Source organism: Salmo trutta, chromosome 27 (genome assembly GCF_901001165.1).
Source record: "Salmo trutta chromosome 27, fSalTru1.1, whole genome shotgun sequence".
Taxonomy (NCBI): Eukaryota; Metazoa; Chordata; class Actinopteri; order Salmoniformes; family Salmonidae; genus Salmo; species Salmo trutta.
Window position 1 is genome coordinate 46,072,712 of NC_042983.1, and position 16,539 is coordinate 46,089,250.

At 39.6% G+C, this 16,539-nt stretch overlaps 1 protein-coding gene across 6 annotated transcripts in view; it reads right to left on the minus strand.

The window, feature by feature from the left end:
* The window catches only part of LOC115165075 (mitogen-activated protein kinase 1), a 49,063-nt gene that overhangs the window by 16,263 nt on the left and 16,261 nt on the right, over positions 1 to 16,539 (minus strand). For all 6 annotated transcript variants that reach the window (XR_003870066.1, XR_003870065.1, XR_003870068.1 and 3 more), the window contains exons 2-4: positions 11,175 to 11,357; positions 9,377 to 9,566; positions 7,912 to 8,028 (exon numbers count right to left, since the gene is read on the minus strand). Coding sequence is in view for 1 of the 6 variants with exons in the window: in XM_029718115.1 (XP_029573975.1) it covers positions 7,912 to 8,028; positions 9,377 to 9,566; positions 11,175 to 11,357 (490 nt within the window). In the remaining 5 variants the exon portion in view is untranslated. The remainder of the gene's footprint in view (positions 1 to 7,911; positions 8,029 to 9,376; positions 9,567 to 11,174; positions 11,358 to 16,539) is intronic.

A 16,539-nucleotide genomic window follows, 5' to 3' on the forward strand; every position in this document is an offset into this window, starting at 1 on the left:
GTGTATTATAGACTAATATGGGGTGTTATAGTGTAGTATTATAGACTAATATGGGGTGTTATAGTGTAGTATTATAGACTAATATGGGGTGTTATAGTGTAGTGGTGTATTATAGACTAATATGGGGTGTTATAGTGTAGTAATATAGACTAATATGGGGTGTTATAGTGTAGTATTATAGACTAATATGGGGTGTTATAGTGTAGTAATGTAGACTAATATGGGGTGTTATAGTGTAGTATTATAGACTAATATGGGGTGTTATTGTGTAGTATTATAGACTAATATGGGGTGTTATAGTGTAGTAATATAGACTCATATGGGGTGTTATAGTGTAGTATTATAGACTAATATGGGGTGTTATAGTGTAGTAATATAGACTAATATGGGGTGTTATAGTGTAGTGGTGTATTATAGACTAATATGGGGTGTTATAGTGTAGTGGTGTATTATAGACTAATATGGGGAGTTATAGTGTAGTAATATAGACTCATATGGGGTGTTATAGTGTAGTAATATAGACTAATATGGGGTGTTATAGTGTAGTAATATAGACTAATATGGGCTGTTATAGTGTAGTGGTGTATTATAGACTAATATGGGATGTTATAGTGTAGTATTGTAGACTAATATGGGGTGTTATAGTGTAGTATTATAGACTAATATGGGGTGTTATAGTGTAGTAATATAGACTAATATGGGGTGTTATAGTGTAGTATTATAGACTAATATGGGGTGTTATAGTGTAGTAATATAGACTAATATGGGGTGTTATAGTGTATTGCTGTATTATAGACTACTATGGGGTGTTATAGTGTAGTATTATAGACTAATATGGGGTGTTATAGTGTAGTATTATAGACTAATATGGGGTGTTATAGTGTAGTAATATAGACTAATATGGGATGTTATAGTGTGGTATTATAGACTAATATGGGGTGTTATAGTGTAGTAATATAGACTAATATGGGGTGTTATAGTGTAGTATTATAGATTAATATGGGGTGTTATAGTGTAGTATTATAGACTAATATGGGGTGTTATAGTGTAGTATTATAGACTAATATGGGGTGTTACAGTGTAGTATTATAGACTAATATGGGGTGTTATAGTGTAGTAATATAGACTAATATGGGGTGTTATAGTGTAGTAATATAGACTAATATGGGGTGTTATAGTGTAGTAATATAGACTAATATGGGGTGTTATAGTGTAGTAATATAGACTAATATGGGGTGTTATAGTGTAGTATTATAGACTAATATGGGGTGTTATAGTGTAGTATTATAGACTAATATGGGGTGTTATAGTGTAGTAATATAGACTAATATGGAGTGTTATAGTGTAGTAATATAGACTAATATAGGGTGTTATAGTGTAGTAATATAGACTAATATGGGGTGTTATAGTGTAGTATTGTAGACTAATATGGGGTGTTATAGTGTAGTGGTGTATTATAGACTAATATGGGGTGTTATAGTGTAGTGGTGTATTATAGACTAATATGGGGTGTTATAGTGTAGTAATATAGACTAATATGGGGTGTTACAGTATAGTATTATAGACTAATATGGGGTGTTATAGTGTAGTAATATAGACTAATATGGGGTGTTACAGTATAGTATTATAGACTAATATGGGGTGTTACAGTGTAGTAATATAGACTAATATGGGGTGTTATAGTGTAGTAATATAGACTAATATGGGGTGTTATAGTGTAGTAATATAGACTAATATGGGGTGTTATAGTGTAGTAATATAGACTAATATGGGGTGTTATAGTGTAGTAATATAGACTAATATGGGGTGTTATAGTGTAGTATTATAGACTAATATGGGGTGTTATAGTGTAGTATTATAGTTTAATATGGGGTGTTATAGTGTAGTAATATAGACTAATATGGAGTGTTATAGTGTAGTAATATAGACTAATATAGGGTGTTATAGTGTAGTAATATAGACTAATATGGGGTGTTATAGTGTAGTATTGTAGACTAATATGGGGTGTTATAGTGTAGTGGTGTATTATAGACTAATATGGGGTGTTATAGTGTAGTGGTGTATTATAGACTAATATGGGGTGTTATAGTGTAGTAATATAGACTAATATGGGGTGTTACAGTATAGTATTATAGACTAATATGGGGTGTTATAGTGTAGTAATATAGACTAATATGGGGTGTTACAGTATAGTATTATAGACTAATATGGGGTGTTATAGTGTAGTAATATAGACTAATATGGGGTGTTACAGTATAGTAATATAGACTAATATGGGGTGTTATAGTGTAGTGGTGTATTATAGACAAATATGGGGTGTTATAGTGTAGTAATATAGACTAATATGGGGTGTTATAGTGTAGTATTATAGACTAATATGGGGTGTTATAGTGTAGTAATATAGACTAATATGGGGTGTTATAGTGTAGTAATGTAGACTAATATGGGGTGTTATAGTGGTGTAATATAGACTAATATGGGGTGTTATAGTGTAGTATTATAGACTAATATGGGGTGTTATAGTGTAGTATTATAGACTAATATGGGGTGTTATAGTGTAGTAAAATCGACTAATATGGGGTGTTATAGTGTAGTAATGTAGACTAATATGGGGTGTTATAGTGGTGTAATATAGACTAATATGGGGTGTTATAGTGTAGTGGTGTATTATAGACTAATATGGGGTGTTATAGTGTAGTAATATAGACTAATATGGGGTGTTATAGTGTAGTAATATAGACTAATATGGGGTGTTATAGTGTAGTAATATAGACTAATATGGGGTGTTATAGTGTAGTGGTGTATTATAGACTAATATGGGATGTTATAGTGTAGTATTGTAGACTAATATGGGGTGTTATAGTGTAGTATTATAGACTAATATGGGGTGTTATAGTGTAGTATTATAGACTAATATGGGGTGTTATAGTGTAGTATTATAGACTAATATGGGGTGTTATAGTGTAGTATTATAGACTAATATGGGGTGTTATAGTGTAGCAATATAGACTAATATGGGGTGTTATAGTGTAGCAATATAGACTAATATGGGGTGTTATAGTGTAGCAATATAGACTAATATGGGGTGTTATAGTGTAGCAATATAGACTAATATGGGGTGTTATAGTGTAGTATTATAGACTAATATGGGGTGTTATAGTGTAGTATTATAGACTAATATGGGGTGTTATAGTGTAGTATTATAGACTAATATGGGGTGTTATAGTGTAGTAATATAGACTAATATGGGGTGTTAGTGTATTGCTGTATTATAGACTAATATGGGGTGTTATAGTGTAGTAATATAGACTAATATGGGGTGTTATAGTGTAGTAATATAGACTAATATGGGGTGTTATAGTGTAGTAGTATAGACTAATATGGGGTGTTATAGTGTAGTATTATAGACTAATATGGGGTGTTACAGTGTAGTATTATAGACTAATATGGGGTGTTATAGTGTAGTAATATAGACTAATATGGGGTGTTATAGTGTAGTATTATAGACTAATATGGGGTGTTTTAGTGTAGTAATATAGACTAATATGGGGTGTTATAGTGTAGTGGTGTATTATAGACTAATATGGGGTGTTTTAGTGTAGTGGTGTATTATAGACAAATATGGGGTGTTATAGTGTAATAATATAGACTAATATGGGGTGTTATAGTGTAATAATATAGACTAATATGGGGTGTTATAGTGTAGTAATATAGACTAATATGGGGTGTTATAGTGTACTGGTGTATTATAGACTAATATGGGGTGTTATAGTGTAGTAATATAGACTAATATGGGGTGTTGTAGTGTAGTGGTGTATTATAGACTAATATGGGGTGTTATAGTGTAGTATTATAGACTAATATGGGGTGTTATAGTGTAGTATTATAGACTAATATGGGGTGTTATAGTGTAGTGGTGTATTATAGACTAATATGGGGTGTTATAGTGTAGTAATATAGACTAATATGGGGTGTTATAGTGTAGTATTATAGACTAATATGGGGTGTTATAGTGTAGTAATGTAGACTAATATGGGGTGTTATAGTGTAGTATTATAGACTAATATGGGGTGTTATAGTGTAGTATTATAGACTAATATGGGGTGTTATAGTGTAGTATTATAGACTAATATGAAGTGTTATAGTGTAGTATTATAGACTAATATGGGGTGTTATAGTGTAGTATTATAGACTAATATGGGGTGTTATAGTGTAGTATTATAGACTAATATGGGGTGTTATAGTGTAGTATTATAGACTAATATGGGGTGTTATAGTGTAGTGGTGTATTATAGACTAATATGGGGTGTTATAGTGTAGTAATATAGACTAATATGGGGTGTTGTAGTGTAGTGGTGTATTATAGACTAATATGGGGTGTTATAGTGTAGTATTATAGACTAATATGGGGTGTTATAGTGTAGTATTATAGACTAATATGGGGTGTTATAGTGTAGTGGTGTATTATAGACTAATATGGGGTGTTATAGTGTAGTAATGTAGACTAATATGGGGTGTTATAGTGTAGTATTATAGACTAATATGGGGTGTTATAGTGTAGTATTATAGACTAATATGGGGTGTTATAGTGTAGTATTATAGACTAATATGAAGTGTTATAGTGTAGTATTATAGACTAATATGGGGTGTTATAGTGTAGTATTATAGACTAATATGGGGTGTTATAGTGTAGTATTATAGACTAATATGGGGTGTTATAGTGTAGTATTATAGACTAATATGGGGTGTTATAGTGTAGTATTATAGACTAATATGGGGTGTTATTGTGTAGTATTAGACTAATATGGGGTGTTATAGTGTAGTAATATAGACTAATATGGGGTGTTATAGTGTAGTAATAGACTAATATGGGGTGTTATAGTGTAGTAATAGACTAATATGGGGTGTTATAGTGTAGTAATATAGACTAATATGGGGTGTTATAGTGTAGTAATATAGACTAATATGGGGTGTTATAGTGTAATATTATAGACTAATATGGGGTGTTATAGTGTAATATTATAGACTAATATGGGGTGTTATAGTGTAGTAATATAGACTAATATGGGGTGTTATAGTGTAGTAATATAGACTAATATGGGGTGTTATAGTGTAGTATTATAGACTAATATGGGGTGTTATAGTGTAGTATTATAGACTAATATGGGGTGTTTTAGTGTAGTGGTGTATTATAGACTAATATGGGGTGTTATAGTGTAGTAATATAGACTAATATGGGGTGTTATAGTGTAGTATTATAGACTAATATGAGGTGTTATAGTGTAGTAATATAGACTAATATGGGGTGTTATAGTGTAGTGGTGTATTATAGACTAATATGGGGTGTTATAGTGTAGTGGTATATTATAGACTAATATGGGGTGTTACAGTGTAGTATTATAGACTCATATGGGGTGTTATAGTGTAGTAATATAGACTCATATGGGGTGTTATAGTGTAGTAATATAGACTCATATGGGGTGTTATAGTGTAGTAATATAGACTAATATGGGGTGTTATAGTGTAGTAATATAGACTAATATGGGGTGTTATAGTGTAGTAATATAGACTAATATGGGGTGTTATAGTGTAGTAATAGACTAATATGGGGTGTTATAGTGTAGTAATATAGACTAATATGGGGTGTTATAGTGTAATAATATAGACTAATATGGGGTGTTATAGTGGTGTATTATATATGGGTTGGTATAGTGTAGTGATGTATTATATACTAATATGGGGTGTTATAGTGTAGTATTATAGACTAATATGGGGTGTTATAGTGTAGTATTATAGACTAATATGGGGTGTTATAGTGTAGTAATATAGACTAATATGGGGTGTTATAGTGTAATAATATAGACTAATATGGGGTGTTATAGTGGTGTATTATATATGGGTTGGTATAGTGTAGTGATGTATTATATACTAATATGGGGTGTTATAGTGTAGTATTATAGACTAATATGGGGTGTTATAGTGGTGTATTGGGGTGTTATAGTGTAGTGGTGTATTGGGGTGCAGTTCACCTTGGAGTTCAGCATGATCTCAGGTGCACGGTACCAACAATATGGGGTGGTGTAGTGTAGTGGTGTTATAGTGGTGTATTGGGGTGGTATAGTGTAGTGGTGTTATAGTGGTGTATTGGGGTGGTATAGTGTAGTGGTGTTATAGTGGTGTATTGGGGTGGTATAGTGTAGTGGTGTTATAGTGGTGTATTGGGGTGGTATAGTGTAGTGGTGTTATAGTGGTGTATTGGGGTGGTATAGTGTAGTGGTGTTATAGTGGTGTATTGGGGTGGTATAGTGTAGTGGTGTTATAGTGGTGTATTGGGGTGGTATAGTGTAGTGGTGTTATAGTGGTGTATTGGGGTGGTATAGTGTAGTGGTGTTATAGTGGTGTATTGGGGTGGTATAGTGTAGTGGTGTTATAGTGGTGTATTGGGGTGGTATAGTGTAGTGGTGTTATAGTGGTGTATTGGGGTGGTATAGTGTAGTGGTGTATAGTGGTGTATTGGGGTGGTATAGTGTAGTGGTGTTATAGTGGTGTATTGGGGTGGTATAGTGTAGTGGTGTTATAGTGGTGTATTGGGGTGGTATAGTGTAGTGGTGTTATAGTGGTGTATTGGGGTGGTATAGTGTAGTGGTGTTATAGTGGTGTATTGGGGTGGTATAGTGTAGTGGTGTTATAGTGGTGTATTGGGGTGGTATAGTGTAGTGGTGTTATAGTGGTGTATTGGGGTGGTATAGTGTAGTGGTGTTATAGTGGTGTATTGGGGTGGTATAGTGTATTGGTGTTATAGTGGTGTATTGGGGTGGTATAGTGTAGTGGTGTTATAGTGGTGTATTGGGGTGGTATAGTGTAGTGGTGTTATAGTGGTGTATTGGGGTGTTATAGTGTAGTGGTGTTATAGTGGTGTATTGGGGTGTTATAGTGTATTGGTGTTATAGTGGTGTATTGGGGTGGTATAGTGTAGTGGTGTTATAGTGGTGTATTGGGGTGGTATAGTGTAGTGGTGTTATAGTGGTGTATTGGGGTGGTATAGTGTAGTGGTGTTATAGTGGTGTATTGGGGTGGTATAGTGTAGTGGTGTTATAGTGGTGTATTGGGGTGGTATAGTGTAGTGGTGTTATAGTGGTGTATTGGGGTGGTATAGTGTAGTGGTGTTATAGTGGTGTATTGGGGTGGTATAGTGTAGTGGTGTTATAGTGGTGTATTGGGGTGGTATAGTGTAGTGGTGTTATAGTGGTGTATTGGGGTGGTATAGTGTAGTGGTGTTATAGTGGTGTATTGGGGTGGTATAGTGTAGTGGTGTTATAGTGGTGTATTGGGGTGGTATAGTGTAGTGGTGTTATAGTGGTGTATTGGGGTGGTATAGTGTAGTGGTGTGGTGTATTGGGGTGTATTGGGGTGGTATAGTGTAGTGGTGTATTGGGGTGGTATAGTGTAGTGGTGTGGTGTTTTGGGGTGTTATAGTGTAGTGGTGTTATAGTGGTGTATTGGGGTGGTATAGTGTAGTGGTGTTATAGTGGTGTATTGGGGTGGTATAGTGTAGTGGTGTTATAGTGGTGTATTGGAGTGGTATAGTGTAGTGGTGTTATAGTGGTGTATTGGGGTGGTATAGTGTAGTGGTGTTATAGTGGTGTATTGGGGTGGTATAGTGTAGTGGTGTTATAGTGGTGTATTGGGGTGTTATAGTGTAGTGGTGTTATAGTGGTGTATTGGGGTGGTATAGTGTATTGGTGTTATAGTGGTGTATTGGGGTGGTATAGTGTAGTGGTGTTATAGTGGTGTATTGGGGTGTTATAGTGTAGTGGTGTTATAGTGGTGTATTGGGGTGTTATAGTGTAGTGGTGTTATAGTGGTGTATTGGGGTGGTATAGTGTAGTGGTGTATAGTGGTGCAGTTCACCTTGGAGTTCAGCATGATCTCAGGTGCACGGTACCAACGAGTAGCAACATACTCTGTCAGGAAGCCCGTGTGGTCGTGGTCCGGGTCAGCCACACGTGCAAGACCAAAGTCACAGATCTAAGGAGGGGAAGGGGGAGAAGTTTAGCAAGGAGAGAAGGGAGGATAGGAGGTGGAGGGTAGAGGACAGAGGAGGGTAGAGAGAACAGGAGACAAGGGTAGAGAAGGAGGGAAGAGAGAAGAGTAGAGAAAGATGGAGAGGAGGGTAGAGGAAGAGGGGAGGAGAGTAGAGGAAGAGGGGAGGAGGGTAGAGGAAGAGGGGAGGAGGGTAGAGGAAGAGGGGAGGAGGGTAGAGGAAGAGGAGAGGAGGGTAGAGGAAGAGGAGAGGAGGGTAGAGGAAGAGGAGAGGAGGGTAGAGGAAGAGGGGAGGAGGGTAGAGGAAGATGGAGAGGAGGGTAGAGAAAGATGGAGAGGAGGGTAGAGGAAGATGGAGAGGAGGGTAGAGAAAGATGGAGAGGAGGGTAGAGGAAGATGGAGAGGAGGGTAGAGGAAGAGGGGAGGAGGGTAGAGGAAGATGGAGAGGAGGGTAGAGAAAGATGGAGAGGAGGGTAGAGAAAGATGGAGAGGAGGGTAGAGAAAGATGGAGAGGAGGGTAGAGGAAGAGGGGAGGAGGGTAGAGGAAGAGGGGAGGAGGGTAGAGGAAGATGGAGAGGAGGGTAGAGGAAGAGGGGAGGAGGGTAGAGGAAGATGGAGAGGAGGGTAGAGAAAGATGGAGAGGAGGGTAGAGGAAGATGGAGAGGAGAGTAGAGGAAGAGGGGAGGAGAGTAGAGGAAGATGGAGAGGAGGGTAGAGAAAGATGGAGAGGAGGGTAGAGAAAGATGGAGAGGATGGTAGAGAAAGATGGAGAGGAGGGTAGAGAAAGATGGAGAGGAGGGTAGAGAAAGATGGAGAGGAGGGTAGAGAAAGATGGAGAGGAGGGTAGAGAAAGATGGAGAGGAGGGTAGAGAAAGATGGAGAGGAGGGTAGAGAAAGATGGAGAGGAGGGTAGAGAAAGATGGAGAGGAGGGTAGAGGAAGAGGGGAGGAGGGTAGAGGAAGAGGGGAGGAGAGGAGGGTCGAGAGAGACGAATGTGTGGACCTGGTGCTAATTTGTTCAATCAATCCGCTAACTTGAGGTGGCAGATGGTATTGAGCAGTAGGTTTAGGCCTCGGTGCAGGACATTAGGGTCAGGGTTCTGTACCTCTAGATAACAGATGGTATTGAGCAGTAGGTTTAGGCCTCGGCGCAGGACATTAGTAGTAGTAGGTCTGGAGGTTGGGCCCCCAGATAGCATATAAACACGTCATAAGGCATAAAAAAAAATTAAAAAATCTAAGGAAATTAGCCATACAACAGCACCATTTTCTCTGCCTCACAGTGCAGTACATTAGGGGATGAGGGGCAGGGATCAAAGGTCAGGGTTCTGTACCTTTAGATCACAGGTGGTATTGAGCAGCAGGTTGGAGGGTTTAAGGTCGCGGTGCAGGACGTTGGCAGAGTGGATGTACTTCAGGCCTCTCAGGATCTGGTACAGGAAGTAACAGATGTGATCGTTGCTCAGGTGCTGGGTCTTCAGGAGCTTATACAGGTCTGTCTCCATCAGGTCCTGCACGATGTAGCTGGGTGACAAGGGGTTAAGGAACAAACTAGACTGGAGGTGTTCATTCATTCATTCATCAATCAGACTGCACTGCTGCTGTGTTGGTGGGGAGAGAGAGAGATCTCAGCAGGCTCTGCCCAAACCACACGACTAACATTGGACACTTTATGAAAACACAAAGTCTTTACCATCTCATCCTGGGCAGATGGCCTGAGGTCATCTGCCTTTGGTCTAATGAGCAGGAAACTTGACTTCACCAAAGAAACCAAAAATGCAGACATTGTAATCCTAAAAGAAACATGGTATAGAGGAGATGGACTTTGAAGGACACAGGAGCCCCTCAGGGGTGCGTGCTCAGTCCCCTCCTATACTCCCTGTTCACCCACGACTGCATGGCCAGGCACAACTCCAACACCATCATTAACCTCTCTACGCTAGATGGGACGCTACCGTCCCACCTGACCAACATCCAGTGAAAGTGCAGGGCGCCAAATTCTAACTACAGAATTTGAATATCCTGTGTACAACGTAAAACACCAACAAATGTATGCTGAGCAGAATTAAGCCGATACCAGCTAATTATCAAAATCCAGAAAAGAGCCGTTAAATTCTACAACCGCCTAAAAGGAAGCGATTTCCAAACCTTCCATAACAAAGCCATCACCCAAAGAGAGATGAACCTGGAGAAGAGTCCCCTAAGCAAGCTGGTCCTGGGGCTCTGTTCACAAACACACCCCACAGAGCCCCAGAACAGCAACACAATTAGCAAGACAATTAGACCCAACCAAATCATGACAAAATAAAAAGATAATTACTGGAAAGAATTAACAAAAAAACAGAGCAAACTAGAATGCTATTTGGCCCTAAACAGAGAGTGCATAGTGGCAGAATACCTGACCACAGTGACTGACTCAAAATTAAGGAAAGCTTTGACTATGTACAGACTCAGTGAGCATAGCCTTGCTATTGAGAAAGACCGCCGTAGGCAGACATAGCTCTCAAGAGAAGACAGGCTATGTGCACACTGCCCACAAAATGAGGTGGAAACTGAGCTGCACTTCCTAACCTCCTGCCAAATGTATGACCATATTAGAGACACATATTTCCCTCAGATTACACAGATCCACAAAGAATTCAAAAACAAACCCAATTTTGATAAACTCCCATATCTACTGGGTGAAATACCACAGTGTGACATCACAGCAGCAAGATGTGTGACCTGTTGCCACAAGAAAAGGGCAACCAGTGAAGAACAAACACCATTGTAAATACAACCCATATTTATGTTTATTTATTTTCCCTTTTGTACTTTAACTATTTTCACAAATGACATTTGAAATGTCTTTATTCTTTTTGGAACTTTTGTTAGTGTATTGTTAACTTTTAAATTATATTGTTTATTATCTACTTCACTTGATTTGGCAATGTAAACATGGTTTGTCATGCCAATAAAGCCCATAAATTGAAATGGAATTGAATTGTGCGAGAGAGAGAGAGAAAACCACAAGATAAAAGAAACAGAAAAGTCTGACTAACATCTGCCACGGCAACATCCTGACAACGTAGGGATGACATCATGAAGATGACATCATGATAAATAACATCAGGTTTCTGCTGTGAAAGATACACGTCCTTCATCTGGTGGATGGAGGGCATGCGGATGATGTCGTTGATGCTGATGATGTTCTCATGTTTGAAGCGCAGCAGGATTTTAATTTCTCTCAGAGTCCTCTGGCAGTACGTCTGGTGCTCAAACGGACTGATCTTCTTTATCGCCACGCGGACCTTGTTGTCACGGCAATATGCAGAGCTGGGGGCGGAGAGAGAGAGAGAGAGGGGGTTAGAGTCAGAGCTGGGGAGAGAGAGAGAGAGTCAGAGCTGGGGAGAGAGAGAGATTGGATAAAAGTAGAGACTCAGATCTAGAAAATGGTATATCATACACTACAGTTGAGGAACCATGGGAAAATAATTATGCTTTGAAAGTTGATAAACTTGTAAACTCACTTGAGAAAATGTCCCTTGAATGTTTTGGTACTCGTTCACACCCTCTTAAGCCTTATCCCATCTTGTTAAGGATTCACAGGTGAGGCTGTGTACTAAACAACCAAAGACTTCAAGACTAAAGGCTGGTTTATACTATGGTGTGTTTGTAAATTGAATCTCGAGTGCCAGTATGTTGTCAGATTGTCCGTTTGTAAACTCAGAGCATTTCACTCTTGGAGCGTTCAGAGCTCACACTTGACTCTCTGGCCGAGGAGTTGGGTTGATCCGAGCTTTCTGGACCTCACAACAGCAGTCAAGCACCCAAGTTAACTGTCTAACGTTGGCTAGCTACTTGCAGGCACAAATGAGAGAACCCTTCACTGACCATTTTACTCACCCTAGCAGAGCTGGTTAGACTGTGTTCATGTTATCCAGAGAGTTGGTGACTGAAACTGTGCTGCTGGCAACAATGTAATTACGATTTTTTTTTTAACCAACCAGGTTCAATGTTAGCTAGCTAACATTAGGCTATAACTAGCATTGCAAATGTCTCTGAGATACGAATAGTAACTACACAGAACATACACGTAACATTAGCTAGCTAACAGTACACTTTAACTTGAAAATGTGAAATTATTTCTGAAAATGTAGCTAGCTAGACTTTCTCCCTTCTGTCAAGGATGCCGTGGTTTCCCGTAGTTTGAAGATGTAATCCGGAGACAGGTGTCTTATACAACAGACTTCTGTGTGTTCTCTTATTGACTCCGTCTCCATATTTACAATCAAAGGCCAGAATTGTCTCCATCTGCTTAGGGAGAGACAGGGAGCTAGCTAGAGGCACCAGGGAGAGACAGGGAGCTAGCTAGCTAGAGGGGCCAGGGAGAGACAGGGAGCGAGCTAACTAGAGGAACCAGGGAGAGACAGGGAGTTAGCTATCATACTCTAATTCCACTAACTCCACTGGTTTCAAAACTCGGTCCTCCAGAAAGTGGAGAGCAACACTGATGTAATTCTACTATGTCATCTCCTTATAAAAAGCAGTGTTTGAAAGGATTACCTACACATACTGACCAGCTCAAATAGACAGAAGCGTGCTATATGACAGACCAATCCGAACTCATCTCTCAGCATGTCCAGCCCACTCATTATCTCAGCCAATCATGGCTTGCGGGAAGGTTGCTGGCTTTTTTCTGTGGCTAAACCAACTATTCTCATAATTGAATAATTGTATTGGTATTTACAAATGTCATACAAGCCTGTTATTAAGGCACATAAACGTTCACATGTTCCAGAAGGCATTTCTACCAAAAAACGCATTTAGATAAAAACAAAGAAAGTTTACGTTTGAATGGCTCTCCTGTGAAGTAGTGACGCGCGACATACGCCTAGTTTCCTGAAACAAGTCACAAATTCACTAAGGCAAAATTTCAATTGGCTATATTAAAACTGATCCTGAGTATAGGTTATTTCCCTTAAATCAAGGACTCATAACCCCAATCTTTAAGAACAGAGACAAATTTAACCCTAACAATTACAGAGGCATTTGTCTGAACAGTAACCTGGGGAAGGTTTTCTGTAGTATCATCAATGTAAGAGTTCTAAACTTCCTTAATAAGCACAATGTCTTGAGTGAAAGACAAATTGGATTTATACCACAACATTGCAACACCGATAATATTTACACCCTGACAGATAAACATGTCCACTATATCGACTTCCTAAAAGCATTTGATTCTACTTGGCATAGAGGACTGTTCTACAAAGTTATTGAAAGTGGTGGAGGGTAAAACGTATGACATAATTAAATCAATGTATACTGGCAATATGTGCAGCATCAAAACTGGCAAGAAAATAACAGAATTCTTTACCCAGGGGCGGGGCCTTCGTCAGGGTTGCAATCTGAGCCCTGCACTCTTCAATATTTACATCAACGAATTGGCCACTATTCTAGAAAAATCCTCAGCCCCTGGTGTTAGTCTTCACAATTCAGAGGTTAAATGTCTGCTCTATGCATATGATATATGCCTGCTGTCACCCACAGCACATGGCCTACAGCAGAGCCTGGACCTGCTAGAGCAGTACTGCCAGACCTGGGCCCTGGCAGTAAACCCCCACAGCACATGGCCTACAGCAGAGCCTGGACCTGCTAGAGCAGTACTGCCAGACCTGGGCCCTGACAGACCTGGGCCCTGCCAGACCTGGGCCCTGACAGACCTGGGCCCTGACAGACCTGGGCCCTGACAGTATAAGACAAAAATAATGGTGTTGCAAAAAAGGTCCAGTTACCAGGACAACAAACACAAATTCCATCTAGACACCGTTGCCCTAGAGCACACAAGAAACTATACATACCTCGGCCTAAACATCAGCCCCACAGGTAACTGTCCCTAAACAGAGAGTGCACAGTGGCAGAATACCTGACCACTGTGACTGACACACATTAAAGGAAAGCTTTGACTATGTACAGACTCAGTGAGCATAGCCTTGCTATTGAGAAAGGTCGAAGGCAGACCTGGCTCTAAAGAGAAGACAGGCTATGTGCAACACTGCCCACAAAATGAGGTGGAAACTGAGCTGAACTTCCTCACTTCCTACCAAATGTATGACCATATTAGAGACACATATTTCCCTCAGATTACACAGATCCACACAGAACACGAATACCAGCGTTCCATCACAGCAGCAAGATTTGTGACCTGTTGCCACAAGAAAAGGGCAACCAGTGAAGAACAAACACCATTGTAAATACAACCCATATTTATGTTTATTGATTTTCCCTTTTGTACTATAACTATTTGCAGATAACCTGACATTTGAAATGTCTTTATTCCTTTGAATCTTTTGTGAGTGTATTGTTTACGGTTCATTTATTATGGTTCATTTCACTTTTGTTTATTATCCATTTAAAATTGCTTAGGCAATGTAAACATATGTTTCCCATGTAAATAAAACCCCTTAAATTGAATTGAGAGAGAAGGAGAGAAATAAATGACAGGAGGCGGAGAAAAATGAGAGAGGAGAGAGAAAGAGAGGAGAGAAAGAGAAAGAGAAAAAGGAGAGAAAGCGAGAAAGAAAGGAGAGAGAAAAAGAGAAGAGAGAAGGAGAGAAAGAGGAGAGAAAAAGAGGAGAGAAAGAGAAAATGTTAACATATGTTTCCCGTGCCAATAAAGCCCTGAAATTGAAAGTAAATTAAATTGAAAGAGAGGAGATAGAGATGAGAAAGAGGACAGAGAGAAAGGAAGAGGTGGTAGCGTTTCCATGGAAACAGAGTGCAAGGCCTTAGATATCGCAGCCAGTGTGGCGGATTACGCAACAGGCCATTGCTATGACGATGTGGAAGGAGGAGGAGAAGCTCAGCCCTGGCAGCAGGTTTAGCATCTCCCATACACAGTTAAATCATCTCAGTGCGACTACAGCGGGGAATTGGATTGATTGGGTCTATTAAAAATATGTTTCCTACCGTCACATCTTAGGCAATATGACACCTATGTGGTTGAACATTCCCAAATCAACACAACAGTCCCCACCTCTCGTCATGATCCGTCTGGCCATTACAGAGAAACACCAGTTTATCATTACTAAAATCGTCAGACAGAGGCGACTCATTTCAAAAAGGCATGTGATGCATCAGAGATTATGTTAACGGAATTATAGTCAACCTAAAAATATTGTAATGTAAGTATAAATACTGTTTATACAAACCTATATAAATAGCCTCCAAAATATATGTAAACAGAATGTTTTCTTGGAAAAGCTGGGAGAATTGTTATATGATAGAACGTCAGTACTTGTTGCATTTCCAACTTGTCTAAATCCCATCATCAACTAACGTCAGCCAGCGGATGGCTGTAGATAGACAGCATTGTTTGAATATTGGCAGTTCATTTGAAAAATGTATGGGCTTATTTCTCTAAAATTGTCTGGCTAGTTAGCTAACACATTCTGTGCATATAAATTCTTCACTTTCATTGTTTTTTACATAATATTTTACCACAGCATGGGCAAACCATGGTTGACAAACTCCCTGACCAACATGGCTGACCTTTGGACATTTTACATTTACATTTTAGTCATTTAGCAGACGCTCTTATCCAGAGCGACTTACAGTAGTGAATACATACATTTCATACATTTTTTCCCCGTACTGGCCCCGTACTGGCCCCCCTGTGGGAATCGAACCCACAACCCTGGCGTTGCAAACACCATGCTCTACCAACTGAGCCACACGGGACCAAACGTAACCATCATGAGAAGGTTCATGGCCTGGCGTTGCAAACACCATGCTCTACCAACTGAGCCACACGGGACCAAACGTAACCATCATGAGAAGGTTCATGGCCATTCTATGTATTCTACTTCTATAGAACCAAAGATTTAATACATTTTTTGTAGCATTTCTGACAAGGCGAACATCTTTTCAGCTGAATCTCAGAGTCCTAAAACAAGGAGAAACAACTTGTTAGCTAGCAAGCTAACACCAGTATATGAGAAGCAAGCTACAAGAAAAGGAAGTTTGCTAGCAAGGTATATTTTGCTATGAAAGGTTTTTCCATGTCATCTGTGTAAACTAAATCGGAGCGCCAACAAATACGCAAGCGAATGTCATTGGCTGCCATTATAGCCAGTTAGCTAGAATTTCTGCACAAACTGTCAGAAACCGTCTCAGGGAAGCTCATCTGTGTGCTCGTCATCCTCACCAGGGTCTTGACCTGACTGCAGTTCGGCGTCGTAATCGACTTCATTGGGAAAATGCTCACCTTCGATGGCCTCTGGCACGCTGGAGAAGTGTGCACTTCACGGATGAATCCTGGTTTCAACTGTACCGGGCAGATGGCAGACAGCGTGTATGGTATCGTGTGGGCAAGCAGTTTGCTGATGTCAACAGTGTGAACAGAGTGCCCCATGGTGGAGGTGGGGTTATGGTATGGGCCCCATGGTGGAGGTGGGGTTATGGTATGGGCCCCATGGCGGAGGTGGGGTTATGGTATGGGCCCCATGGCGGAGGTGGG